The sequence below is a fragment of the Crocuta crocuta genome, unplaced genomic scaffold, assembly GCF_008692635.1.
Source record: "Crocuta crocuta isolate KB4526 unplaced genomic scaffold, BGI_CrCroc_1.0 scaffold217, whole genome shotgun sequence".
In the NCBI taxonomy this organism is placed as follows: Eukaryota; Metazoa; Chordata; class Mammalia; order Carnivora; family Hyaenidae; genus Crocuta; species Crocuta crocuta.
The window spans coordinates 2,031,392-2,059,382 of record NW_027532208.1 but is presented as its reverse complement, the minus strand read 5'-3'; the positions used below and the strand labels follow the sequence as shown (position 1 = coordinate 2,059,382).

The 27,991-nt window shown below is 50.2% G+C and overlaps 2 protein-coding genes and 1 long non-coding RNA gene across 10 annotated transcripts in view; 1 reads left to right on the top strand and 2 right to left on the bottom strand.

Moving 5' to 3' along the window:
* The window catches only part of FKBP6 (FKBP prolyl isomerase family member 6 (inactive)), a 32,409-nt gene extending 21,438 nt beyond the window's left edge, over positions 1–10,971 (bottom strand). For 3 of the 4 annotated variants that reach the window (XM_077777942.1, XM_077777944.1, XM_077777943.1), the window contains exons 1-5: positions 10,773–10,926; positions 10,562–10,679; positions 10,045–10,134; positions 9,102–9,304; positions 7,859–7,978 (exon numbers count right to left, since the gene is read on the bottom strand). In XM_077777942.1, the coding sequence (XP_077634068.1) occupies positions 7,859–7,978; positions 9,102–9,304; positions 10,045–10,134; positions 10,562–10,679; positions 10,773–10,829 (588 nt within the window). In that variant the 5' untranslated portion in view covers positions 10,830–10,926. Of the gene's footprint in view, positions 1–7,858; positions 7,979–9,101; positions 9,305–10,044; positions 10,135–10,561; positions 10,680–10,772 lie in introns of all 4 variants that reach the window. The other variant, XM_077777945.1, reaches the window with a different exon arrangement.
* A 148-nt stretch (positions 10,972–11,119) lies between these two features.
* Positions 11,120–24,995, top strand: TRIM50 (tripartite motif containing 50). Of its 2 annotated transcripts, none has more exons than XM_077777951.1 (7): positions 11,120–11,183; positions 17,470–17,880; positions 20,935–21,030; positions 21,962–22,192; positions 22,290–22,309; positions 23,201–23,325; positions 24,236–24,995. In XM_077777951.1, the coding sequence occupies exons 2-7, from the start codon at positions 17,482–17,484 to the stop codon at positions 24,823–24,825; spliced, it is 1,461 nt and encodes a 486-aa protein (XP_077634077.1). In that variant the 5' UTR covers positions 11,120–11,183; positions 17,470–17,481; the 3' UTR covers positions 24,826–24,995. The 2 variants fall into 2 exon arrangements, with proteins under 2 accessions (XP_077634077.1, XP_077634076.1); XM_077777950.1 differs by having other exon boundaries at positions 22,287–22,309.
* LOC144242912 (uncharacterized) lies at positions 23,687–27,936 on the bottom strand. 4 transcript variants are annotated; one of them, XR_013338488.1, is made up of 5 exons: positions 26,798–27,936; positions 25,006–25,079; positions 24,639–24,731; positions 24,369–24,525; positions 23,687–23,919 (listed from the first exon to the last, which is right to left on the bottom strand). It is a non-coding gene; the product is annotated as an uncharacterized LOC144242912 (long non-coding RNA). The 4 variants fall into 4 exon arrangements; XR_013338485.1 differs by having other exon boundaries at positions 24,369–24,447; XR_013338486.1 differs by having other exon boundaries at positions 23,687–23,865; positions 24,369–24,447.
* Between the last annotated feature and the right edge of the window lie 55 nt (positions 27,937–27,991).

Genomic DNA, 27,991 nt, shown 5'->3' with positions numbered 1-27,991 from the left:
GGAAGGCAATACTCCCAAGGTTGATACATAAATTCAAAGCAGCCGCTACCAAAATTTCAACAGTCTTTTCGCAGAAATGGTCAAGCTGATCTGAAATTTTGCATGGGAACTCAAGGGATGTCAAACAGCCAAAACAATACTTAAAAAGAGAATAAACTCCTAAACATAGGAGTTAAACTGTAAGACTCTTAGAAGAAAACAGATCTAAATCTCTCTGACTTTGGATAATGGTTTCTTAGATAGGACATGTAAAGCACATATCACACACATGCAAAAAAAAAACAAAAAAAAAAAGGAAAGAAACTGGACTTCAACTTTAAAAAATTTTGTGTTTCAAAGGGTACTATCAAGAAAATGAAGAAAATGACTGAAAAAAAGTCGCTATAACCATCATTTACTGGTTTAAACTGATAACACAGTGGTTTACTGCTGTCACTGTCCACACCTATAGGTAATTTTGTATTTTTGAATGAAAAGACATTTGTACATTCCTGGAAAGAAAAAGAATGTGAAAAGACAACTCACAGAATTGGAGAAAATATCAGTAAATCATACTTGAGAAGAACCTAGTATCCAGCCAATATAAATAACTTTTATAAGTATAAAAAGAAAATCCAATTAAAAATGGGCAAAGAAGGGGTCCCTGGGTGGCTCAGTCAGTTAAGTGTCCAACTTCGGCTCAGCTCAGGTCATGCTCTTACGGTTTCAGAGTTTGAGCTGTGTATCAACAGCTCAGAGCCTGGAGCCTGCCTCGGATTCTGTGTCTCCCTCTCTCTCTCTCTCCGTCTCTGTCTCTCTCTCAAAAGTAGACATTAAAAAAATGGACAAAGACTANAGAAAATCCAATTAAAAATGGGCAAAGAAGGGGTCCCTGGGTGGCTCAGTCAGTTAAGTGTCCAACTTCGGCTCAGCTCAGGTCATGCTCTTACGGTTTCAGAGTTTGAGCTGTGTATCAACAGCTCAGAGCCTGGAGCCTGCCTCGGATTCTGTGTCTCCCTCTCTCTCTCTCTCCGTCTCTCTCTCTCAAAAGTAGACATTAAAAAAATGGACAAAGACTGTGAACTGATATTTCTCCAAAGACGACCTACAAATAGCCAATAAACACATGAAAAGATGGACATCTTTTTAGTTATCAGGAAGTGCAGTCAAAATCATGAGATGCCACTCCACATGCACTAGGATGGCTGTATGTGAAAGAAAGAAAACAAGCGTTGGTGAAGATACAGAGTAACTGACACCCCTGTAATGGTGGGAATGCGAAATGTTGCAGCCACTATGGAAAATAGTTTGGCAGTATTTCAAAAAAGTTAACCAAGGGAGTAACTACAATGAGCTGGCACTTGCACTCCTAGGCACAAACCCCCAAAAATGAAAACTTGGGTCTACACAAGAACTCGTACACCAACGTAAAGAGCAACATTATTCACAAACATTATTCACAATAGCCAAAGAGAGGAAACAACCCAAATGGCCACCAACTGATGAATGAACAAAACCTGGTAGGATCCACACGATACATACACTGTTCAACCTTAAAATGAATGAAATTCGGTATATGCTAGAACATAGATGATCCTTGAAAATACTATGCCAAGTGAAAGAAGCCAATCACAAAAGGGCAAATATTGTATGATTCCACCTATACGAGTACCCATGATAGACAAATTCATAGAGGCATGAAGCAGAATAAAGGTAATGGGGCCGGAGAAGGGGGAGAATGGGGAGTTACTGTTTAATGGCTAAACAGTGTTTGGGATGATGAAAAAGTTCCAGAAATGGGCAGTGGTGGTGGTTGCACCATACTGAATATACTTAATACTGCTGGATTGTATACTTGAAAATAATTAGTGATAAATTTTAGGTTGGCACATTTTTATCAAAATTAAGAGATACAAAATTTTAAGAAAGAATGGAGTATTAAGACATGTTACAACATAGGTGAACCTTGAAAATATTTTGCCAAGTGAAAGAAGCTACACACAGAGCACCACACATTCGGTGATTCTATTTATATACAATGTCCAGGAATAGGCACATTCATAGAAACAGAAAGTAAAATAGGAGCTACTGAGGGGTGTTGGGGGAAAGGAGTAACTGCCAACAGATCCAGCGTTTCTTTTTGAGGTGATTAAATGATCTGGAATTAGATAATGTTGACAGATGTACAACCTTATGAATACACGAAAAACCACTAACCTGTACATTTTTAAAGGGTAAATTTCCTGGTATGTGGATTCTCTCTCAACAAGAGCAAAGGAAGAAAAGCGATGAAGACCAAGCCTGAGCAGGGGCAATGTGACTCACAGGCAGGACTCCATTTGGAAGACAACAGTTAAGAGGACTGGAAAACACATCAGACAAGATGGTGCCGGCGGCACAGAGCCGCCAGCCTTCTTTTGCCTTCCCTTTCATCTCCAAGCCCCAGGCATTCGTCACAGAAGTTTCTGTCCATTGTCCTCACACCTTCTGAATTGCCTCGGGTCTCACAGTCTCATATCATCAACCTGGATCTGTCCCCTAAACTCTGGCCCCGTTCCTAAATGGCATCAGGGGACAATCTGCCCCCTGGAAACCATCTTCTACAGGCCACCTTTATCTGGCTGTTCTCATCAGTGAGTGAAACCAAAGTTAGCACATCTCTTTGCCAGTTATTCCCGTTTAAAAATTTTTCTCAAATGAGAAAGTTTCAAGTAAGGCTATTCTTTGGTTTCCTCTGTCACTTATAAAACATCATCAAGTCTGGTTACTCAGTTTCGAAAATATTTCCAGAACTTTTTCTCTTATCTGCACAACTCTCACCTTCTGAAACACATTCCTGGATCCCCGGGACAGGCTTAGCTGCGACATGCCTGAAGCAGTGCCTAACGTGGACTGGATATTCACTGGCGGAAGTCTGTCCCTTCAACGTGTCCTGCATGCGGTGGTGTGCTGGTAAATGCTCAACAAGCTGCTCTAGGGGGAAGCGGTGCCTTGCAGGGTGTGCCTATTCCTGTCGTGTAAGCAGTTTAATCCTGGCTGATTTCAAGCTACCCAAGTAACATTAAGCAGCTTGCGAAACTTTCTGAAAATTGCATGATCGGCTCTCATGAGCTCCCGCACAATGCTACCTGCATGCTACCAACCTTCGCATCTTCCCTAAATATGACTCTCATAACCTCGCTCTCCCCAGCGGTTCCCTGCCCTCTTCTTGATCAAGTCCAGACCCATCTGTACACATTTTAAGTTCTTTGAACCCGATTAACTGAGCTCTGTTTTCTCAGTATTCTCCAAACGTGACCTGTGCTGTAGACTAAGTAACCACCAACTGGCCCTTGAACAGGCTCTCTGCCTCTTTCTCTGCCATTTCAGCCCGCTAGACTCAGCTACCGTGCCGCTGCTTCTAAGAAACCACTACCAGAGGGGCCTAGCCCCAAAGATCTTCCTCTGAAAAGCCACAGTACTAGACGCTCCAGGTATTTCCTGGTCCCAGGGGGCTACGATTTATCTCCCTAACCACGTTAACATTATGTGACAGCAAGGACCCTGCCTAGACTGCATGTTCCACACGAGGCGGAGCAAAAGTCTGGGAATGGTGGCACCAATGTGCCACTCTCTATCATGAACGGGTAGCAAAACTTCTGGCTGAGCAAGACAGACTTCACACACATCCTTTAGTCTCTCCTGCCCTACGGAACCGAAAGGCACAATCCAACAAGAACAAAGAGCAAGAGGACTGGTAACAAGCCCAACACATCAGAACAGATGGCCGAGTGGGGGCCAACCCGGCAGGATGGAGTGCCCGTACCGGAGGGGCTGCTCTGCAGCTCAGGGCCCGGGAACGGACAGAACGAGCTCTCGGAGCTACTGTAGAAGCGGAGCTGAATAAAAGAGGACACACTGAATGCTGCCGCTCAGTCCCTGTCCCTATGCATCCGGATGGCCACTCCTCCCCACCACTTCCAGGATCATGGAGTCTATTTTCCGGAGAGTTGCCATGGAACCGAAAGAGTTCTCGATTCAGGACAGCAGAGGGCAGGAAGGAGGTAAACTGGTAACAGAGGCCTTAGAGACCAGTTTCAGTAACAGCGGGAGAGACCCTCTGTCCTGTCCCCTGTTCAGCTCCCAGCCCACCAGTAGCCAGGCATTCACATGGGTGGACGATAGAGAATGGAGCGGCTCCTGAGGAAACAACCCAACAGAGATACGAGGGAGGCCAGGTGGGCACACGGCATGTTCCCCGCCAAGCACTGGGACTTCTAGCCCGGCCCTGATGCCCCTTTCATGTCCTAATGAGCAGCCAAAGGTCGCAAGACATCTGAGGAAACCCTCTATGGGAGGGACAGCCTCCTATCTCCCAGGGGCCATCCGCCCCTCTCCCATAGAATAGGATTTGTTTGCTGGGCACACGTGCAACCGGGATATAGGTATTTGCTAGGCTTCCTTACAGCTGGTTGTAGCCAAGAGAAAAGGTTCTGGAAAACATCTCTCAGTATGAGAGTCCCAGGTACATACTCTCGGCCCCCTCTTTTCCCTCCAGCTGCCTGGAGTTGAGAGGCCACCATCCTCAAGCACAAGGCCCAGAGCGCCGCCCTACCAATGGGAATCCAGGGAGGTGGAAGGCTGCTCGGCATCTGAAACCATTATGGAGCACAGCTACCAACCAGCCCTGGTTTACCCAAGCCTTTCACGTGAGGAAGAAAAAGAACACTGACCTAATGACAGACGTCTGGGACCTACCACCAAACCTAATACAGATGGACACTATGCACTGGGCAGGAAAGAAAAAAAAAAAATCAAACAGAAAAAGAATGGAGGTTTTTTTTTTTTTTAAATCTGAAAAGCAGAGAGAAGGAAACTAAATTACAACCAATACTCAAACCATAAGAGAAGAGGATGCATGTGTGAAAGAAGAACAGAAATGCTGGGGAAAGTTAAAACAAACAAACGAAATGTTCCTTAGATGAGATGGCAAACAGTGTCTGAGCCAGACACTGGGACAGCTACAACAAGATGGGCAGTGACAGAAAAAAAGGCAAGGAGAGGCTCAATCTAGGAGGCCTGACAATTAACCAAGAGTTCCAAAAAAGAGAAGACAGAAACGGGCAAATTACCAAAGAAATTGATTAAGACCATTTCCCAGAACACTGGACAGGTTTCCTGAAAGAAAGGATGCCCCAGGGGCTCAATACAGCAAATCTTTAAAAACACAAACACCACTGTAAAATTTTAATGACACCAGAGGGAAAAAGATCCTTACATCCTTACAGAGAAGAAAACAAAAAAGTCATATATTAAAGGCACGAGAACCTAAATTTTATCCAGACTTCCCGACAGCCACTGTAAAAGCTAAAATCAAACAATATTCTTCAAAATCTGAGGGATGGTGACTACATGCTTAAATTCCTAGAATTCTATACTCCATATGCCAGCTGCTAAGTGTGAACTACAAGAATATTTTTAGAAATGCAAGGATGTGCTCTATCAACAAGAGGGCAAGTGGAGAAAAACGGCAAGTCCACAAACAGAACCACAGAGCAGCCCGGGACAAGAACGCTGAACCAGAACTAGAGGGAAAGCCCTAGTGGGGAACTAGAGAGCCACGTTCCAGAACGAGAAGGAAGAGGTGCTAAAACCAGCAACGAAAGCATTCTGAGTATCAGTGCACAATGCCAGAAAAAGCAGCAAACAGGCTTAAGAGGGACCACCTCAGGGGACCAGCCCGGGAATACAGGACTGACAATGGAAGCACTGCTCTGTTCGCTGGAAAGTTTCTTTCCCACGTGAGCAAGCTCGATTTAAAAAAAAAAAAAAAAGAAAAAGAAACTTTACAACAGTAACAGTAACAGTATCCATGATTTGAGCCAACTGTGAGCCCATACCTATGCCCTCCGCATTTAGGATCCTGCCTCTGTCAGCATTCTGAAAGCGCGCACGCTTCTCTTTCCCTGGTCTCTGTGTCTGTCTCTCTGGTCTCTGTCTCTCTCTCTCAAGCATACGCAGAGACCAAACGTAGCAGAGATCTTTAGCCCTCTACCCAATATCTACCTCCTTTCTTCTCTAGCAGAGCCTCTAGTTCATCTGAAGCAGTGGTGTACCAACTCAACTACATTGCCTCGCTTCCTGCACAGTTGATGGGGTCCACTGAATATGGGTCTGGCCAATGATACAAAGAGTGAAGTCACCGGGTTAAGGGAGTACTTCTGGACGACTCTCAACAAGAATACACCAGACTCTTCTCTCCCCCGCTTCCTACCCCAGTGACCACATGATGCTACAGGTTGAAGGACCATCTCGGGGTGAAAAAGACAAGGGTAGGTTTAAGGGCAGTGGAGCAGAGAGGCAAAAGGAACCTGGGTCCCTGATGGCTTCATGGAACTGATCGACCACCGTTGGGCTGCCTCCCTTCTCACTGAAATAAAAAGTAAATCTAAAGATGTAAGTTTTTCAGGATTCTGTTGCTTACAGCTGAGTACCAATTCTGACTGATTTAGGCTCACTTCGCAAATGAGAGAAAAATCAGAATACCCCTCGACTTGCCTCTAGAACCGAGGGCAGTTTGGCACACAGAAAATGCTGATATTTGTTTTTTTTTTTTAATATTTTTATTTATTTCTAGGAGAGAGAGAGAGAGAGAGACAGCGTGAGCAGGGGAGGGTCAGAGAGAGAGGGAGACACAGACTCTGAAATAGGCTTCAGGCTCTGAGCTGGCAGTCAGCACAGAGCCCGATGTGGGGCTTGAACCCATGAACCGCGAGATCATGACCTAAGCGAAAGTCGGACGCTTAACCGACTAAGCCACCCAGGCGCCCCAGAAAATGCTGATATTTGTTGAAGGAGTTACAAAACAAACAGTGAATTCCTGTCAGCATACACAAGAAGCCAAACCAAAATCAGAAGCCTGGGGAGGATGGAGTCACCTCAGGGAGCTAGAGAAATCTCCACCGTCAGAGGGATGGGAAATGAAGATGGCAAATGGGATGGAAAATCAGTTGGTAGAGGACCTAACCCTGGAATGAGAACTTTGAAAGACGTTTTACTGAAATACACACACACACACACACACACACACACACAGGTAAGTACAAAAACAAATGAACTGTCCAACCTTTCACAATCTGAACACGCCCACATAACCACATGTAGACACAAACACAGAGTGTTGCTGGGCTGCCCAAATCCCATGTCCTCCCAGTCATTCCCAGCATGAGGATTTTTTAATGAGATTTTTTTTTTTAAAAGACTGCTTATGAAAAATAGGAACAAACACAAGAACACTTTTCATTTTTCTAGATTGTTTTTTAGAGACGGAGAGAGTGCCGTGCATGTGCAACAGGGTGCTTGCACGTACTGAGGATGGGGTGCAGGGCGAGGGAGGGAGATAGGGAGGGAGGGGAAGGGGAGGGGGAGGAGGGGAAAGAGAGAGAATGAATCCCAAGCAGGCTCCACACAGAGCCGAAAATCATGACCTGAGCCCCCCAAAAAAAATAAAATCAAGAGTTGGACATTCAACCGACTGAGCCACCAAGGTCCCCCAGGAACTTTGTAAAAACATTTTCAGGGGTGCCTGGGTGGCTTTGTCAGTTGAGCATCTGATTCTTGGTTTTGGCTCAGGTCATGATCCCAGGGTTGAGGGATTGAGCCCTATGTCTGGCTGAGCACGGAGCCTGCTTAAGATTCTCTCTGCCCCCAGCCCCCATGCTCTCTCTCTTAAAGAAAAAAAAAAGTACATTTTCAGGATCTACATTGAAGTTTATTATTTTTGGTAATTTCTACACCTAACTTGGGGCTCGAACTCCTGACCCCATGATCACGAGTTGCATGCCCTTACGACTAAGCCAGCCAGGCGCCCCTAAATTGATACTTTGTGAAGCCTCCTTACCCGTTTATACCTCACTTTGGCGTCATAGAAACGATTCTGGCGGAAAAGGTAGTTGCCAAACTCCCGTTCGGTAGCTGCCACTTTGAGGACCTTCTGAAGCGGAAACTGATTTTGTTGCTCCTGAAGACCAAACACAAGGACACCCAGTAAGGAAACTGAAAGCCACGGAACCCGGGTGCAAGCGCTCTTACAGATGTTGGGGTTTCTCCCTCAGATGACATACTTCTGCTCGCTGCCCTATGGGTGCCAAGTACTGGGCCTGGTGCCCCTGTTGAGGTCATCTCTGTGACACTGAGCCGAAGACAAAGGAGGCTATTATTGCTACTCCCACCTCAGACACCGGAGCCACGCACTGGTCTACTCCCTCAGTCCTTAGAGAGGCTTCTGGAAGAAGCACGGCCTCATGGAATCAGAAACTGATAGAACTTGCCAAACGCAAAGCGAGTTCACAACAACCATTTATCCAACAAGCATTTAAGAGACCTTGGTCTGCCCGGGGCCCCACTAGCCTTCATGGCCCCCACTGCTGTGCCCTGGGTACATGTCAGTCACCCACAGAGCCTTTTTCTAAACACAGACATCCTGGCCCTATCCACCCGCTCCCCTGCTGAGATTCTCCCCCCAGGCATTTGCAAGAAGCTGTTTTATGAAAGGTGAGCAAAAGGGAAGGGCCCTCACTCGAAGCGATGACAATTTAGCTGGGGAGACATCGTATCCACAGACAAACCTGGGTGGATATCTAAGTCATGCACAGAGTTATGAGGGCAGCGGTCATGTGTCCCCATTTGCCTGAGACTTTCCCGTGTACACCTGCTGTCCTGGTATTCCATCTAGAGAAGACTCTCTTCTGCTCTCAAGTATCCGGGGTTGGACAAGGGCCAGATTTCACCCTAGCTGATCACTACCAATGCCTGACTTGCTAGAAACCCAACTTAATGTTGAGAAGCTGATGTTCACGGTCTTGCAGGGAGAACTAGGCGAAGAGTGACTAAAAGATCACCTCAGGCTGTGGGTCTGGAATAAACCCAAGGCCCAGCCTTGGCCTAGAACATCTGCCCATACATGAGAGCCGTTGCTACTATGGGCGTGTACCAGGAAGTGGGGGGACTCCTCGACAACTGCTACTACACAGGGCCCTCAGGGTGGGACGCGGGGCAGACTGTCACGATCAAGGCAGGGCCATTACCAAACACACAAACCCATGCTCTCTGTAAAGTACGGACATCTGTGCTCCAGAACTTACAGCTGAAAGGGCACAAAACTTGTCTGACTCAGCGGAATCCAGGAAGTCAAGCAGCTCAATCTCGAACAGGACAGTGGTGTTTGGGGGGATCAAGGGAGGGCAGCCCAGCGTTCCATAGGCATAGGCTGGTTTGAACAGAAATCTGGCCAGCTCTCCTCTCCGCATGCTTAGAAGCCCCAACTCCATGCCCCAAAGTGTAATATCTGGAAGAAGAGACAAAGAACTTGAAGCTCGCCCAGCATCCTGATCCAAGGTTATCAATTTGTTTCTGCCTGAAGTCCCAGTCTTTACCCAGCATACTCCACGTCTTCTGCACTGTGGTCCCAACTCACTTTTCAGTTTTGTTTCCCCACCGCCGCCGCCACCACCACCATTGCCAAACTGTGACTTCTGTTGGCACTGTTCGTGTTCCTTCTTCCTGCAAGGAAGTTCCTTGCTTCCTCACTCCATGCCCAGCTTCTACCCTGATTGAAATCCTACTCAAACTTCAGAGCTCATTTTACATGCCCCCTCCTCCATGAAGCGTTCCCTGGTCTTCCCAGCTGGAATCAATTGTGGCTTCATTAAGCACTCCTGCAACACTACTAATACCTCCCAGGACCTCATCCAATTCTGTGAATGCGGTCGGTCAATCTCCTCTAACACGTTAACAGAGATATTCTAATCACCTGAGTACCTCTTCTCTTTCCAGCATGAATTACAGATACTAAGCCCTTGATGTATGTCCAGTTAACAAATGAACAAGCCCAATTGTTCTTGGGATGCCAGGATAACCTTGCCAGGTAAACCATCTCCCAAGTACCTCAGTCTCAGGGGGATGATGTGGACAAGCACATGGCTGGTTTGGCAAAACCCGGTCTCAGAAAAACCAACTCAAAGACTCCGTGCTCTGATCTATTTCCCCAAACAATTCCTTCTTTTGCAGCTGCTAATCTTAACTTACCCTCTCCAAGTTTCATCAAGCGTGGAGTTTTCCTAAAGCAATTAGAATCAAAAGGCTTGTCCATGTGCTCCAGATAGCCGGAATATTTCACTAGGACAGAAAAAAAACAGTACAAGGAAAATAGATCAAGAGCACACGCCCCTTCATATCAATTCTCTCTTACCAAAATAAAAGGGAATTGGATGTGTTCAAACCGCCTCCCACCCAGAGTGATAGGAAAATCTTAACATTTACATGCCTGCCCTTTAGCTATGAGGTTCAAGAGCTTGGTTGTGAGCTTCAAGGGCCTCAGAATGTCCCTTGTTCATAATGGCCTTATGCGAAGGGGAGATGGGGTCCCTTGCATTCCCTTAAAAGCCCGAACTATAGTAAGGTAAGCAGGGGCTACCCTTGTTTTGTTTTGTTTTGTTTTTGGTGTATTTTAAACCTAGCCTTCGCTCCCCAGCTCTCCAGGTAAAGTGCGGAAAACGCTTGATGACCAGTACTTTCACATGGCCAGCTGGGTGGCAGACGATACCTAGCACCGAAGCATCAGGGGTCGCCAGCTCTCCAGCACCCTCTCGGATGACGTCTTTCAGCACGCCCCGGTCCCCGGTAATGTCCAGCATCCTCCGACTTAACCTCTGGTACGGAGACTTGTGGGGAGAAACACAAGACCTCAGAGCGCCCCGCCTGCACGCTGCCTCCGGCACCCCCTGCACGTGGCTCCCCAGAGCCCAGCCTCTCACCTGCCCGGAGGCGTTGTCGCCTTGCAGGGCTCCCGGGTCCCGCTCACTGCCCCCCATGGCCACGTGGCCGTGGCCGTGGCCGTGCCCTTGCCGGCGCACACGAACCCTCAGTCCCTAGATCTCCACCTGGCGGCTGCCCAACCACCCCTTTATACCCGGGCCGCCCACTCCCTCCAGTGGCGTTCGGGTGCCGGGAGGAGGCGCTCCACGCTTTGCGTCAACCGCCGCCAACCGCCCTTGGGCCTCCGGTGGTGCCTGGCGGACCACGTGATGGGGACGTGACGTGCGGCGCGTAATGGGTCACGCGATGGGAGGCGCGGCGTCGGACGCGGCACTTGGCGGGAACACGCGAGGCGAGACGTGGCTTAGGAAAGGGACAAGGTGGGGCGCTGTGTGTGGGTGACCGGGCAGGTGAGAGCATGCGCGGAGCTTGACGGGCACGTGACAGGGACGCCCCGAGCGGGCTACGCTTGGCAGATGGGGCGGGCGGTGCCACGCTGGGAGAGACGGAGCACTCGGTGCGGAGACGTGGATGAAGGGGAGGCGCGCGCAGGGGACCTTTGGGGCAAGACAGGGAGCATGGGGGGGCGCGAGGAAATGGGCCACGCGGGTGGTCGGGACTGGCAGCGGGCTCGGGACTGGGGGGGGGGGGGTTGTGGTGGGACACGAGGCGGGAGCGAGCTGGGGAGGACAGGGTTCCAGAAACGGCCTGCTGCTGGAAGTGTCTGGCCTCACAGAAGTGCGTTACCTCCACTCTTCACCTTTCCTGTCCCTCCGGTGCCTGCCGGAGAAACGTAGACGCAGACAGGCCTTTAAAGTCAAACTGCCCCACTGGTGGGAGAACAAGGCAACGTCGTCCTTCACGTTGCAGTCGCTAAATCCACAGAACCTACACTTGCACCCCCCCCACCGGGTGCAAAGCAAGAATGACCCTAGATGCCACCCCCTCCTGCTGTTTCCCTGGGGCCTGCGGCTCTTGCCAGCTCCAGGATTTGAGAGGTGGCCCTTCTTTCCTGCACCCATCTTGCCTTGACTACTGGATTTCTTCAGCCTCTATGTTTCCTATAATGACCCACCCTAAACAAGCCCCCCTTCCTCCCACATCTCACTCCTGCTGCAGGTGGCCCCAGGCCTAGTCTGCTCCACTTCTCAAAAAGAGTTGTTGGGCTCCTGGGTGGTTCACTTGGTTAAGCGACCGACTTCGGCTCAGGTCACGATCTCACGGTCCATGGGTTCGAGCCCTGTGTGGGGTGCGCTGACAGCTCAGAGCCTGGAGCCTGCTGCGGATTCTGTATCTCCCTCTCTCTCTCTGCCCCTCCCCTGCTTGAGCTCTGTCTCTCTCAAAAATAACAAAAAAGTTGCTGCAGAGCCTTTCTCAACTATTTTATCTATACCTCTTCACCCTCTCTTTTTTCTTCAACCCATTTCAATATCACTTTCCCCTGGTCCATGCCACCAAGACTGCACTTAATGCCAAATCCATAAGATAGCCCTTTGTCCTCAGATCCCTGGACTCTTGTTAGCATTTGATGATGTTGGCCCCTCTTTAAATGCCTTTTTCCCCTTTTTCTGTATTAGTTTCCTATCGTTGTTACAATTGATTACTACAGAATTAGCTGTTCTGAGCAACGGGTATTTATGGTTTCATCTATTTATTGTAAGTTTTGTAGGTCAGACACCAGCCAGCCTCACTGAACTAAAATCAAGGCCTCAGCCATTTTTAAAAAAACTTTGTTAATGTATGTTTATTTTTAAGAGACAGCACAAGCAGGGGAGGGGCAGAGAGACAGCTCAGAGCCTGACTCGGGGCTCGAACCCACAAACTGTCAGATCATGACCTGAGCCGAAGTAGGCCACTCAACTGACTGAGCCACCCAGGTGCCCCAAGGCCTCAGCCTTAATACAGGCTCTGGGGAAGAATCTAAAGCTCGTTCATGTTGGTAACCCTAGATCCTTGCAGCTCTATACCTGAGGCCCCCACATCCTTGCTGGGTATCAGCCAGGGGGCCACATTTAGCTCACAGAGGCCTCTCTCTTGTCCTTGCTCATGGCCTTTCTACACACGGGAGTTAGCACGAGCATGCCAAATCTTCTCAGGGTTTGAGTCCTCTTGCCTCCTCTTCTGACTGTCTTCCTGATTCTTGCCTGAGAAAGTTCTCTAGTGTTCAGGGATCAAATGGATCTGCCTCCCGGTCACTATATTCTCCTGATTTTCTTCCTATCTTACTGGCTGTTTCTTCTCAGGCATCCTACTCTTCTTGACCTCTACACACTAACAACCTCAGGGCTCTATCCTTCGACCCTTGCCCTTCCCTGTTCTTAAGTTTTTTTGTTTTTTATGTTTGAGAGAGAGCGTGCAAGCTGGGGAGGGGAACAGAGGATCTGAATCAAGCTCTGTGAGAGCAGCAGAGAGCCAGATGCGGGGCTCGAACTCACAAACTATGAGATCATGACCTGAACTGAAGGCAGATGCTTAACTGACTGAGCCACCCGGGTGCCCCAGCCCTTCTCTGTTCTAATCCCAGAGAGATCCCAGCCATTGCCACGAGTTTACATATGTGTTGTGCTTAAATAGGTGGTATATTCCTGGCCAGCTGAGAGCCTCCCGTGCGCACTGGAGCCCCAGGCTCCTATGCCCAATTGCCTTTTTCAGTGGTTCTCAGAGCATAGCCCCCAGACTAGCAGCAGGGTTGTCTGGAAACTTGTTAAAAATGCAAACTCTTGAGCCCATTCCCATGCTCCTGAATCAGAAACTTAGGCCAGAGCCCAGAAGTCTGTAGTTTCACACGCAGCCCAGGTGATTCTGGTGTTTGCTGAAGTCCGCACACCACTGCTACTCAGCTAGTTGCTCCACCTGAGCGGCCTCCGGCATCTGACTCTAGATTTCCCTACCTGCCATCTTCCCTTGACCTTTTCTGTATCACGTTCTATCCACTCAGGTGCTAACATTCCTCTAATCCATTATCTACACAGTGGCCAGAGTGGTCTTTTATTTTTTAGAAAAAAAATTTTAGTGTTTATTTTTGAGAGACAGAGTGTGAGCAGGGCAGGGGCAGAGAGAGAGGGAGACACAGAATCCGAAGCAGGCTCCAGGCTCTGAGCTGTCAGCACAGATCCCAACACGGGACTTGAACTCACAGACTGCGAGATCACAACCTGAGCCGAAGTCAGATGCTTAACTGACTAAGCCACCAGGCGCCCCCCAGAGTGGTCTTTTAAAAATATGTCAGATGAGATTCCTTTGCCTTAAAATCCTCCCATAGCTCCCACTCACTGTCCTTGAAACCCAGTCTAAACCTTTGCGCTTCTCCAGGGCCCTCTCCGCCAGCCCCGCTGACCTCCTCGCCTGGTGTTCCCTCTCTCCACGCTCCAGCTACTCAGGTTCCCCCAGCATACCTCCTAAATGCCAAGCTCTTTCTGGCCTTGGAGCNCCGCCAGCCCCTCTGACCTCCTCGCCTGGTGTTCCCTCTCTCCACGCTCCAGCTACTCAGGTTCCCCCTAGCGTACCTCCTAAATGCCGAGCTCTTTCTGGCCTTGGAGACTTCGTTTGCTGCCCAGTGCCTGGTCGGCCCTCTTGAAGTCTTTCAGGTAGTTGGCATCTTTGTATCCCTCGGGTCCCAACCGTCCATCCTCAAAGACGCTGCCCTGTCCCTTTTGAAGGTGCCCCTTAACCAAGCCGTTCCCTCCTGCCTTTTTTTCTCACCACACTGTTTCCTCCCTGTCTCGCATTAAATATGATGGCGTCTTGTTGATGACCTTGCCTCACTCCTACTACGGTTATATCACAAACTTCAAAAGGACAGAAACCTCACCTGTCTTGTTCTCTGATGTTTTCCGAATGCTCAACTTGCTGCTTGACACCTATCAAGGGCTCCGTAAATGTTTGTTGAATTAGCAAATCAGCTTTCTTCTTTTTTTTTTTTTTTAACTTTTTAGGTTTATTTATTATTGAGACAGAAAGAAACAGAGCATGAATGGGAGAGGGGCAGAGAGAGAGAGAGGAAGACACAGAATCCGAAGACAGGCTCCAGGCTGTCAGCACGGAGCCCCAACGTGGGGCTTGAACCCACAAACCATGAGATCATGACCTGAGCCGAAGTCGGATGCTTAACCGACTAAGCCACCCTGGTGCCCCTCAAATCAGCTTTCTACATGCCTGTGCCAGACCTTGGTCTTGCTTGTCATGGGGTAGAGAGCACCCCGGCTGGCAGGCAGGGGTGCTTCGGTCTCCGGGGGGTGGTTGTCTTACTGGTGTAGAGCTCCTTGGCTCTTTCCTTTTCTTTCCTTAATGTTTACTTATTTATGTTTATTTAGTTTGGGAGAGAGAGAATCCTAAGCAGGCTCTGCACTGAGTGCAGACAGAGCCTGACTTGGGGCTCGAACTCATGAACCATGAGATCATGACCTAAGCTGAAATCAGCAGACGCGCAACTGACTGAGCCATCNCTGTTTTCCAGAGGGGCTGCACCAGTTTACATTCCCACCAACAGTGTAGGAGGGTCAAGCACCTTGTTTCTTAACACTTCAGGAGACCTGCTCCCATCTCTGTCTTTTTGAATCAATTTTTTACCACACCTCCATGGTGTGCATAGTGTGTTATGACTGTAATATTTATTAAGCATATAAAGAAATGTCTTTAGGGGCACGTGGGTGGCTCAGTCAGTGAAGTGTCCAACTCCTGACTTTAGGCTCAGGTCATGATCTCACGGTTTGTGGGATCAAGCCCTCCGTCAGGCTCTGTGCTGACAGCATGGAGCCTGCTTGGGATTCTCTCTCTTCCTCTCTCTTTCTGCCCCTCCCCCATTCACACATGCATGATCTCTCAAAATAAGTAAATAAGCTGTTTAAAAAAAGTCATTGAACTTCTAAATATTTGAAAGCTTTGTATACAAAAGTTTGTAATTCAGTGGTATGGTGTAAAGGAAGTGAGACACGAAAGAGCACAATCTAGGGGCGCCTGGGTGGCTTAGTTGGTTAAGCGTCTGACTTTCGCTTAGGTCATGATCTCACGGTTCGTGGGTTCGAGCCCCGCGTCGGGCTCTGTGCTGACTGCCAGCTCAGAGCCTGGAGCCTGTTTCAGTCTGTGACTCCCTCTCTCTCTGACCCTCCCCTGCTCACGCTGTCTCTCTCTCTCTCTCCTAGAAATAAATAAAACATTAAAAAAAAATTTTTTTTAAAAAAAAATAAAAAAATAAAAAAAAACAAAACAAAAAACTGGGCTATGTTAACCTATGATGGTAGAAGTCAGGAGAGTGGCTATCCTTGTCAGGGCGGGGGAGGGGGGTTCTGATTGGGGAACACATAGTATCTTCCGGGTGCTGGAAACATTATGTTTATCTTGAGGGTGAGTAACTGTGTGAAATGCATACATTAAGCGTATAGTTAAGATCTGTGTACTTTATAGAGGTCCTGTCTCAAGAAGTTGAATAAATAGGGGCACCTGGGTGGTTCAGTTGGTTAAGCGTCCGACCTCGGCCTAGGTCATGATCTCACGATTTGTGGGTTCGAGCCCTGTGTCGGGCTCTGTGCTGACAGCTAGCTCAGAGCCTGGAGGCTGTCTTCAGATTCTGTAACTCTCTCTCTCTCTGACCCTGCCCTGCTCACACTGTGTCTCTCTCTCAAATATAAATAAAACATTAAAAAAATTTTTTTTTAAGTTGAATAAAACTACCTTCTAAAAAATAGATTCACGAAGAATGGGGTGAAGGCATGAGTACACTCCTGTTTGGGGTCTGCAAGGTGTGGCTGGGGGCCGCTCCTCTGTCTCCCCCCTTCCCCAGAACGTGGCCAAGGTGAGCACCTAAATGTTGGAATTATCAGTGTTGCCGGCTGAAAGGAGGCTGCCTCCTGGGTCTTGTGATGTGGCCCAGTTTCCACCTGATTCTGGGTGACCTTGAGGACACAGGGGTGTTGCTGGGAAAGGGCGGAGGAAAGGGGCAGAGACGAAGGGCGGAGCAGGTGGTCAGCTACAATCCCCACATGCCTTAGCGCCCGTGTCCCATCCTGGGGAGAAGAGAAGGCTGGGCAGATCCAGCGACCGGCTCAGGGGATTGTGAGAAAGCAGGTAGTTCGCTGTGGGGGCTCTCCCTGGGTCTGCGGCCGGCTTCCGCCTGGTGCTTCTCTCTCCGTGCCGATCAGTTTGCAGTTTGCATGGGGAGCAGGTGCGAACTCGGGGATCGGATATAACTGTGCTTCCGGCAGTTGCTCGCTAGTTTGAGACCTGATCTAGAAAGTAGGAAGGCCCTTTGCCTGTTTTGGCTGTCCAGTTCTGGGTCAGGACGCCTGCTGCGGCTGGAGGGCACATTGTTGGTGCCGCTGCAAATGACCCAGCAGATGGCACCTTTTGTGTTTACCTCCAAATCAGGGTGGAAAATGGAGAATCCTATTTTCTCCGAGTGATTTCCCTCCCAGTTAAGCCCTTTGTTTTAATGATAGGAAATGGGCGCCTGGGTGGCTCAGTCAGTCAAGTGTCTGACTTTGGCTCAGGTCATGATCTCACCGTTTGTGGGTTTGAGCCCCACGTTGGGCTCTGTGCTGACAGCTCGGAGCCTGGAGCCTGCTTCAGATTCTGTGTCCCCCCCCCAAAAAAGAAACAAATTACAAAGAAAATAAAGATAGGAAACGGGCCCAAGGTCATAGGCGTTNTGGGGGCGCGGGGTGGAGGGAGAGGGCTTGAGAAAGCCGCCCTGTGTTCCAGCCGGCACCGTGCATGGCGTGGCAGGTGAGTGTGCCCGAGCTGGAGGACCGCCTTCAGTGCCCCATCTGCTTGGAGGTCTTCAAGGAACCCATGATGCTGCAGTGCGGCCACTCCTACTGCAAGGGCTGCCTGGTGTCCATGTCTCGCCACCTGGACTCGGAGCTCCGCTGCCCAGTGTGCCGGCAGGAGGTGGATAGCAGCAGCTCCCCGCCCAACGTCTCCCTGGCGCGGGTGATCGAAGCCCTCCAGCTCCCTGGGGACACGGAGCCCAAGGTCTGTGAGCACCACCGGAACCCACTGAGCCTCTTCTGTGAGAGGGACCAGGAGCTCATCTGCGGCCTCTGTGGCCTGCTGGGCTCCCACCAGCACCACCGCGTCACGCCCGTCTCCACCGTCTACAGCCGCATGAAGGTGGGCTGCGAGGCTGCTGGAGGGGGGAGGCGGGAGAGGGACAGGGGGCGCCCACGGAGCCCAGCTCCTGTGCTCTCTGGCGCCATCGCCTGGCACAGAAGCGTCCCGGGCCGGGATGCCAGCGCCCTGCCGCCCTGTCCTGGAGCAGAACTTTCAGAGAGTGTTCTGAGCAGCTCTAGTCTCCAGGTGCTGGGCACTGCTGAGCGGCATGACCGAGAGCCCCTTGTCGAGTGCTAGCCCCTCCCCCTGCTCAGTGTTTTCTTGTAGCTCTCATCCGCTTTTTGAAGCCTCCCCCAGACTACACGTGAGGGGAGGCACTTGGTTTCCTTGGGTATTTTCATGCCTAGAGCCATGCCTAGCATGTAGTAAAAGCTCAGAATGTATTTGCAGAAACAGTGGATTCTTGCTCATGAACTTTGGCGTCAGATGTAGCACAGCATCGTTCAAGATGAATGACGATGATACCATCCGAGGTTAATACGCTGATCTAAGATTTATGACGAGTGGGGTTATCGTTGTATTTTACAAACGAGGAAACTGAGGCTCAGAGAAGCTAAGGGTCTTACCCAAGGCCATACAGCGTGTCAGTGGCAGAGCTAAGACTCAAACCGTGGCCAGTTCTCTTTTCACTGCCAACAGATCAAAAAAGGGCAGGAAGGATCCTTGAAAGTGAATTGTTATAGGGCACCTGGCATAGTGCTTGGGAGGAAGGGAGAGTAAAGGTAAAGAATGACAAAATACAGGTGATAGGGGCGGGGGAAAAAGAAAGAGCATCAAGTATGAAGGCAGAGGGGTCCCCTGTCACTGTTCCTGGGATTTCCTGGCATTTCTTTGCTCTTGGAACCCCAGGAGACAAGTATGAAATGTGCACAGGGCCAGCCAGGCCATCCACCAGCCCCTCTTCCCCACAGACGTCTGCTCGACACCTAACGTGTGCTAGATGTTGTTCTAGAGCGCACAGTAAGCGGGCAAGAAGTTTGCCCACCCTGGGGAGCTCACAGTCTGGGAGTCTGATCGTCCCATGGGTTGGGTGTTATTGTCGAGGTTAAATACAGGCAATGGTGAGAGCACCTGGAATGTAGCTCCTGCATGGTCTCAGGTGGTCAGAGAAGGTTCCCTGGAGGAGGCGCACTGCTAAGCCAAGACCTGAGCCACGAGGAGGACGCGGTAGGAAAAGAAGGGGAGGAAAGCATTCCATGTATAAAGGCAGCCCTGCAAACCATCAGGAGAGAGATTTGGGGAATTATCGGTTGTTCTGTTAGGAGAGAGGTAAACAGGGGCCAGGTCTTGCAAAATCTTATGTGAAATGGGAAGGGATCTGTAGTTTACTCAGAAGGCCATCATGGTGGTGGGCTCTCTGGAGGGCGTTAAGCAGAGTGGTGATGTGGTCCAAACACAGCTGGGGAGTAGACGGGAGACTGAGGCTGGGGATAAAAGATTGGGAGTAATTACGTATGGGTGGTAATTGAAGCCACGGGAGTGGAAAAGACCCACTCTGCAGAGTGATCGGGAAGACACGGCGATGCCCCCAAAGGACCCCAGGGTTTAAGATTTGGGGAGACAGAGAACCCCACAAGGGACAGAAAGACTCAGCAGAGGGAACAGGAACACTAGCTAATGGCCTCCTGGAGATCAGGACAGAGCATTTTCATGAGAACAAGATCACTTGTGTGAAATCCCTGCTGAGGGTTGGAAGGAGTCTGTTAGGCTTAGCAGTAAGAACTGATTATCTTGGCAAGAGTATTTTCAGTGGAGTGTGGGAGGAGGAAGCCAGACTGCAGTGCGGGGAAATCGAGCCTGTGTTGCATCAGCCGGGAGAGAAGGGGACGCACAGGAGCTCGCTCATCGTTTCTGGCTTAGAGCTGGGGATGGCTTGGCTCCTGGTTTTGGATGTGGGCATTTGTGATCCCAAGACTCTTTGCTGTGACACAACTAAACTGTTCCTTATTAGATCCCTTTTACACATGCCTGTTTTCCTCCAGTTGATTGAGATCTTGAGATTATTTGTGTGTTTCTGTTTGCTCTCACTGTGACCTAGTTGACAGGAAAGAACTAATCCCATCTCTCTTTGCCTCAGGAGAGTTAAACCACTGGACTTCCATTCTCAGGTTGCTGTGAGATCTTCTGATGCCTCCTTTTCCAGAGCAAGACTGTGTGTCCATTTAGCCCTACATTGGCTTTATTCTTTACTCAGCTCCTTTCTGGAAAGCCTCTTGCAGCTGATTTCCTTTATTTTTTTTCCTCCTTAAGTTTATTTATTGTTAGTAATCTCTACACCCAATGTGGGGCTTGAACTCATGACTCCGAGATCGGCAGTCACATGCTCTTCCAGTCGAGCCCCTCTTGCCACTGATTTTGCTTGGGAACTATCTAAGCCAAAGACTGTGTACCCTCCATGGGCACAAACCAGGAAGGCTCCACTCAAGCAGTGTAGCTGGATGGGGGTCTGGGTGGTCCTGGTTGAACCTTTAAAAAGTGGTCAGATTTGGGGCTAGGAAAGCCCAGGAGAAGGGAGTTTACTTCAGCCTAGGGAGGCCCTGGCCTGCCAGGGATTGAGTCAGGTCTTCCTAGGGATTGGGGAATCCCCAGGGCTACTGTATGCCCCACTGGCCTCACTTGGGGCCAGCCTTTTTGTGATACTCTTGATCAAATGCCCACTCATTCTAAATCTGCTGGTGACCAGAGAGTTTATGTGGTCGGCCAGCATTCCACTCAGGGAGCGTGGGCCTCAGACTGGTCATCGCCCCTCTTGGATGTTGTGTGAGGACTTCCAGGTCATTGTAACCATGTTTAGTGTCTGTCTCCATGTCCTGAAGAGGAGTGACCTGGAGATCCTTTTCTGTCTGGGTAATTCCTGCCCTCAACGTGGAATATTTTTGAACAATCTTACTTGTTTTGGAGGCAAAAGTACCGGGGAGCCCTTTCCCTGGTTCCACTGGGAGTGCTTGTGGCCACTGTGATGTCCCCTGGAAGGGTGAAGCCCGGGGCTGGCCCCGAGGAGCCGGAGGGGTGCAGGGGTCAGCTCCTCACGAGGCTGTGGTACGTTGCCCCCAGGAGGAGCTAGCGGCTCTCATCTCTGACCTGAAGCAGGAGCAGAAGAAGATGGAAGAGCATATCGCCAAGCTGGTGAACAACAGGACCCGGATTGTCGTGAGTGCCCTTTCCCTCTGTCCCCTTAACGCTGGGGCTGGTCCCCTTAGCATTGCTGCAGAGGCCATTTGTGATTTTCCCTTTACCAAAACCCATGCCTTCATACAAGGCCAGAATTCAAAGCACTGCAGGGCCGAGTGGGGAAAGGGCAAATCCCCTCAGGGGAATCAACTCAGTTGTCAGGACTCTGTCCAAGTTGGCTGTGTCCCTCTTGTCCTTGGGGCTGAGATAACACAGAACCTAAGTACCAGACATAAACAGCTCAAAGTGTGGGCATGACTCTCTCTTGCCTTCCCCCCACCCCCGCCCCCAATGCCTTCCCCACCGTGTCTGCTTGACCTTGACAGTCTGTGTATTGCCTGCCCAGCACCTCGGAGCACAGGTGTAGAACAGCCTGAAGCCCTTGGTGGCTTCTGCTTTTCCTGGTGGCCCTGCAGGCAGCTGTGAAACAGGAGCAGGACACCTGTGTCCCTTGAGAGTCCTCCTGGTTAAACTTTCTCACCCCAACAGGGAGGTGGCATTTCCCGTGTGTGACAGAGGCTGAACTTGGGGTTACACAGGGACTCTGGCGGTCTGCCGTCTGCTCTCCCAGGCCCTTTCAGACTTTTTCCAGTAGCAGAACCCTGTACTAAAGCAAAATCTTACGTGCACATTTCATAGGACCAAAGGAGGCAGAGCCACTGTGCTTGAAATGGGTGCTGGGGACCCAGTCTGTCCCCAGCCTCTGTTGCTCTCCCCCCGCGGCGACAGGGGGGTGCCCAGGCGCCGTGTGAACAGGCAGGAGTCAGTGTGCAACTCAAGTTCTAGAACCAGCTCAGGTTGGAAAGGCCCAGGGAGGCCTAAGCTGCCAGCGCCTGAGGACACAGGGGTCAGTGGTAGGCAGGCAGCTCTGGCTGAGGTTCCGGCCGTGACCAGCCCCTTCTTGTCCCAGAATGAATCCGATGTCTTCAGCTGGGTGATCCGCCGCGAGTTCCAGGAGCTGCATCACCTGGTAGATGAGGAGAAGGCCCGGTGCCTGGAGGGTTTGGAGGGTCACACGCGCGGCCTCGTGGCCTCCCTGGACATGCAGCTGGAGCAGGCCAAGGGCACTCAGGAGCGGCTGGTCCAGGCCGAGCATGCGCTCGAGCAGTTCAGTAATGAGAGTCACCACGAGTTCATCCGGGTGAGTGGACGAGGGAGTGTCACCCATGCTGAGGAGGTCCCCGGGGGTCCCAAGAACCTCCCCCATGCCTTAACCCACCTGTCTTGTCTTCCAGAAGTATCACTCCGTGGCCTCCAGGTAATAACCTGGGAGGGAGCTCTCAGCTTGGATCTGGTGGCTCCTCTCCCCACTTCCTGCCTGCAGCTGCACCAGTGCCTTGGCCGCAGCCGCCCACCTCTGGCTCTGTACTGAGCCCAGGGAACATGGAGATGAGTCACACCCCTGCCTTTAAGGGCCTCAAAGACGGGTGGGAGGCAGATGGCAGAGTGGGGAAGGGTCACGTGAAAGGCTCAAGTGTGCAGACTTGGGAGAAGCGAGAGCTCAGTGCGAATGGGGTAAAACGTATGCTACAGGGCAGGCTGGGCGATGAGTGGGAGAGGTGGGTAAGAGCCAGGGTGAGGGGCCTCAAATCCCGCACTGTGGTTGGTGGGAAGGGATCGGATCAATGTTCCGGTCCCAACAAATGAATAGCCGTGCAGTTCTTAGCTTTAGATTCTGATTGTGAGCGTCTCCTTGTGTTTTTCAAGTTTCCTTTGGTCTTTGGGACAGTCAGGTTAGGAGCGTTGGTTTAAAAGAATGGACAGCGTAGCTGATTGGGAGCAGGCATCCGCTCCAGCTGTGGCCGGGGGCCAGGGCCGCTGGATATAAAGAAGCGGCCCTCGAATGTTAGCGTGCACCAGAACCACCTGGAGGGCTCGTTACACCATCACTGGGCCCAGGTAGTCACTTTCTGACTCCGCAGGTCCGGGATGGGCCCCCAAGAAATGTGCATTTCTGACAAGCCTCCAGGTCTCCCTTTGAGAACCGCTGATGCCAGGGCCTCTGAGAGTGGGGTGGAGGGGAAGAAATGATGGGCATCTTGAGGGCACAGTGCCCTGAGCTGTGACTGGCTGGTTGGGCTTGGCCACGGGTGAAGGGCTGGGGTACGCGGTGTGCAGCCCCACCATCACATAGGACTGTCGCCCTCAGAGCAGAGCTCCAGCAGGCCCGGCCTCTGGAAGGCGCCTTCAGCCCCATCTCCTTCAAGCCGGGCCTCCACCAGGCTGACATCAAGCTGACTGTGTGGAAAAGGCTCTTCCGAAAGGTTCTACCGGGTAAGGCTCCAGCCCGTTCTCTTCCCCGGGGGCTGCCATGCAGGGTGGGCAGGGGTTTGCTACTCGTGCCAGAGTTTAGGGTGCAGAAGACTGGAAAGGTGTTTGCATAGGTTAGCGGTGAGAGCGTGGCTTTGGGGTTCCACCAGACAGCTCCGTCTCTTACTAACTGAAGAGCCAACCTGTGCTCTGAGTTGGCTTCCTCATCTGTAAAGAGGGAGTGTGAAAGCCCGTGTAGTCTATAAACATTCAAATATGTGTGTATAGCTTCGTGTTTGATAAACGGTAGTTACTGCTCTGTCACAAAATAACATGAAGACATTTAATGAATTCCTTTGTTACTAGCACATAAGGAGATCAGCCGATAAACTGATTTCATCTAACCAAGACACAAATAGAGTTCATTATAAAAGAGAAAGGGGAGAGGGGAGGAAAGAAACTGATGATCTCTGATCCGGGAATGTTGTTTGTGTGGTTTTGGTGTAAACTGAATAGTTGGCAGGTAATCCAGAGGTCAGTTGGAATAGTTTGTCCTTGAGCAGGCTGGTAGGGTATTAAAACAATTGCACTTGATAAGGATTCTCCTGGGGAGTTTAGCTGTGGAGCACATGGGATGGGCTGTCTTCCAGGGCCTTCCATCTGCACCGCCGTCATAGGCAGGCAGGTGCGTGCCCTTTCTCTTAACCAGAGTGCCTCCCGCACAGCTGTCCCGTGTCTTTCCCACCCCCTCAGGCATTGTTCATTCATCCATCAGGCCCGAGGGCTGCCTCTGCTGCGCCCCTGCTCAGAAGGCCCCTGGATTCAGGATGAGGCCTGTGCACTTCCTCTCCCGAGGAGCTCAGGGCCTCCTCTGGGCCGGGGTCTGATGCTTTCGGTGTAGCTTGAGAACAAATACTTCTTGGGTCTCTCCTAGCCCCGGAGTCCCTCAAGCTGGACCCCACCACCGCCCACCCCCTCCTGGAACTCTCCAAGGGCAACACGGTGGTGCAGTGTGGGCTCCTGGCCCAGCGGCGAGCCAGCCAGCCGGAGCGCTTTGACTACAGTACCTGCGTGCTGGCCAGCCGGGGCTTCTCCTGCGGCCGTCACTACTGGGAGGTGGTGGTGGGCGGCAAGAGCGACTGGCGCCTGGGGGTCATCAAGGGCACAGCCAGTCGCAAGGGCAAGCTGAGCAAGTCCCCGGAGAATGGCGTGTGGCTCATCGGCCTGAAGGAGGGCCGGGTGTACGAGGCCTTTGGGTGCCCTCGGGTGCCCCTGCCCGTGGCCGGCCACCCCCACCGCATCGGCGTCTACTTGCACTACGAGCACGGGGAGCTTACCTTCTTCGATGCCGACCGGCCCGATGACCTGCGGCCGCTCTACACGTTCCAGGCTGACTTCCAGGGCAAGCTCTACCCCATCCTGGACACATGCTGGCACGAAAGGGGCGGCAATGCGCTGCCTATGGTGTTGCCCCCGCCCAGCGGGCCTGCCCACCTCACCCCCACGCAGCCCACAAAGCTGTAGGGCTACTGGTCGGTGTGCCTGCCCACGGGCTCTTCCCAGCCGGGCTCCGCTGGGTCCAGCGTGCAGAGAGGATGTTCCCACACAGAATTTCTCCATGTCATTGTGAACTTAAGGATAATAAATTTGATATCATCTTTCTCTTTAAGTGATTTGCAAGTGTTAACTGCTGTATGTACATACCGCTTTATGCTCCAGTCTCCAGAAGCTGGTCCAGCCTCCAGTCAGGTCAGATCTTCTGCCCGATGCGGGCTGGTCTGTGGTTAGAGTCACGTCAGTCACTCTGTCTTCAAAGGCCTCTCTCAACTTCCCTCATCATTACTTGGGATGGACCGGGGGAGGAAATGCACACGCTGTGCCAGGAACGCTCAAAACCAAACGTGTGAAAAGCCCCTGCACTAATAGAGGCCTGTCGCGGGCCGTGGGGGCCAGCTGAAGGCTCTCCCAGAGGCCAATAATGGGAAGCATTTGAGCAACAAAATCAAGCAGTGCAGTCTTCTCTGCTATCAGAGTAGTAGAGTGGGGACACCGGGCCAGCTCAGTCAGGTAAGTGGCTGACTTCAGCTCAGGCCATTATCTCATAGTTTGTGAGTTCGAGCTCGTGGTGCTGACAGTGTAGAGGTGGCTTGGGATTCTCAATCTGCCCCTCCCCCACTCTCTTGTGCTCTCTCTAAATAAATAACCTTAAAAAAGTATTTCTAGGAAATCTCTCATTAGCTGAAATGCAGTAAAGTGAAGCAATTACTATGAATTTATATGGAAACATTTACTGTTTCCAGACCTAAAAAATTAACTGCTCTTAAGCTTTTCTTACCTTAGGATACATCTTTTTTTTTTTTTTTTTTGAGATGGGGGAGGGGCAGAGGCAGAGCGGGAGAGAATCTCAAGCAGGCCCCACGTCCATCGCAGAGCCTGATCCGGTCCGAATGCAGGTCTCTACTGACCTGAGCCAAAATCAAGATTTGGACACTTAGCCGACCGAGTCACCCAGGTGCCCCTACCTTAGGATAACATCTTGCAAACACAGTCAATCAAGGTAAAACGCAAACGCTCGAAGACACAGTTCTGAGCTATGGAAGCTCAATGCTGAGATGTGTGGAGGTCCTGGGGTGGGAGCGGCACCAGCCTCCTTGCTTGGGGTGCTCACTGCAAAACCAACCCCTGATTTTATTTTCACTTCTCCCCTTTTTTCATAAAAGTGAAAATCCTCTTAGGATCTCTTTCAGGCAATGAAAACAGGTACTAATGAAGGTCTTTTGTAAAAGCAAAGCAGTGTAATTAGGGTAAACTTTCAAAAAGCGGGGTTACCTGTACCGGGTTAACAACTCAAAGTGGAATATCCATGAGTTCATGCTGATAAATGATTAGCTAAATCTGGGAGAAAAGACAGTTCTGCAGAAGAATTCCAAATAATTTCTGTAGCTACTCTGCCCTCAAGGACAGTATAACCCCCTACTCCTTAAGGGCGGGCTGTGCATAGTGACTTCTTTTCAGAGGGAACAAAGTGATAAGACTAGTTTACAGTGGAGAAACTTGGAAAAACACTACCTTAGCCAGATGATCAAGGTTAACATCGACAGTGAATAATATCATGTTGATACTATATGCCCTTGATGAGATCTGATGAGAATGGCACTTGGGAGTTTTCCTCCCCCAAACCCATAACCCCAGTCTGATCATAAGAAAAAAAAAACCCAAAACCTCAGATAAATCCCAGTTGAGGAACGTTTTACAGAACACCAGGCCTCCTCAAAACTATCAAGGTCATCAGAAACCAGGAAAGTCTGAGAAACTGTCACAGCCAGGAGTTGCCTAAGGAAACGTGACTGAATGTAATGTGGTGTCCTGGTACTTAAACACAGAAGATGAACATTAGGTAAAAATTAAGAATCTGAGACAACTATGGGGTTTATTATTAAGGAAATCTGAATCAACTATGGACTTTATTAATATTGCTGCACTTTTAACCACTCACCTGAAGGAGGAATTTAGGATGGGTCAACCTTGCACAGCTGACTGTCCAGTTGTCCACATCAATTTGTGCTCGATTCTTTCACTCCTTCGACAGACATATTAGGTCCTTATTGTGAGAAAAGCACTGGTTTAGGAGGTAGGGATAGATGCGTGAAACAGGATCTGTGCTCACAGAGCCACAGAATAAATCATAACTACATATGGAACAGGTGCTATGAAGAAAATAGATGATATGATTTGATCGGGTGGGGGGAGTCCACTAAAAGATCACTTATTAACTAACCTAGAGCCGCAGGACTGGATTAAACCTTTAAACAGCTCAGCAATTTTAATGTAGACTAGAGTCAACCCTCTTGAAAAATGCTTGCTGACCTGCTGCTGGCAATACAGAGAATATACAGGCAGAATATTTTGGTCTGTGGAGGCATGTCCACTTCAGTGAATGCTTGAGATACACACTGGATGTATTCACTCAATATGTACCAGTAACCACACAGGAGCTGGGGGCAAAGAGGCAAATGCTACAAAAACCCTGTTCTCCTAGAGTTCTGGCTGGGGAACTTTCCCGTAAATCAATCATTATAATGCATGAAAAGCTAGCCATTTGGAAACCAAGAGCTCTTCCTCACATCATGTGCCAAACTGACTTCTAAATGGATTAAAGATTTAACTGTGAAGAAATGAAGCCGTGATTTCTATATCGTAAAGGTGTGGAGAAGAGATTTCCAAGCATGACACCAAAGGCAGAAACCATAAACGTTTGTAAAAAGTGAAAACATTCTATAGTTTTATAAATGTTGTCATAAACCACATTTATAGTTGTCCAAAACAACTATAAGCCACACTAAAATGCAACAATAAACTGGAAAAAATACACCTAAGACGAGCTATATATGATCAACATGCAAAAGACACTAAGAGATGGCAGAAGAGTGACCCAAAAGACATTAACATGTTACTGTAACAGATTACAAAGGACCAAATAAACATAGGAAAATAATCAAGCTCAGGGAAATGAAAACAGCGCTAAAATTCCACTGGCTGTGAGGCTGGCAAAGATCGGCAGAAAAGCGCGAAGAGCTACGAAAGAGTCGAAAGAGTCGGGGAACGCGCTCCCAGGGTCCGGCCACGCGCCCTGGCTCTGACACTTCCGGGTCGGAACCTCCGTGCCCTTTGACTCCGGAAGTGCAGGCAG

Excerpts from the sequence above, each read along its gene's own strand:
- TRIM50 (XM_077777950.1), top strand. The coding sequence starts at position 17,482 with ATGGCGTGGCAGGTGAGTGTGCCCGAGCTGGAGGACCGCCTTCAGTGC. Across the intron at positions 22,193-22,286 it reads GTCACCACGAGTTCATCCGG|AAGTATCACTCCGTGGCCTC; the intron begins GTGAGTGGACGA and ends CTTGTCTTCCAG. Across the intron at positions 23,326-24,235 it reads CTTCCGAAAGGTTCTACCGG|CCCCGGAGTCCCTCAAGCTG; the intron begins GTAAGGCTCCAG and ends GGTCTCTCCTAG.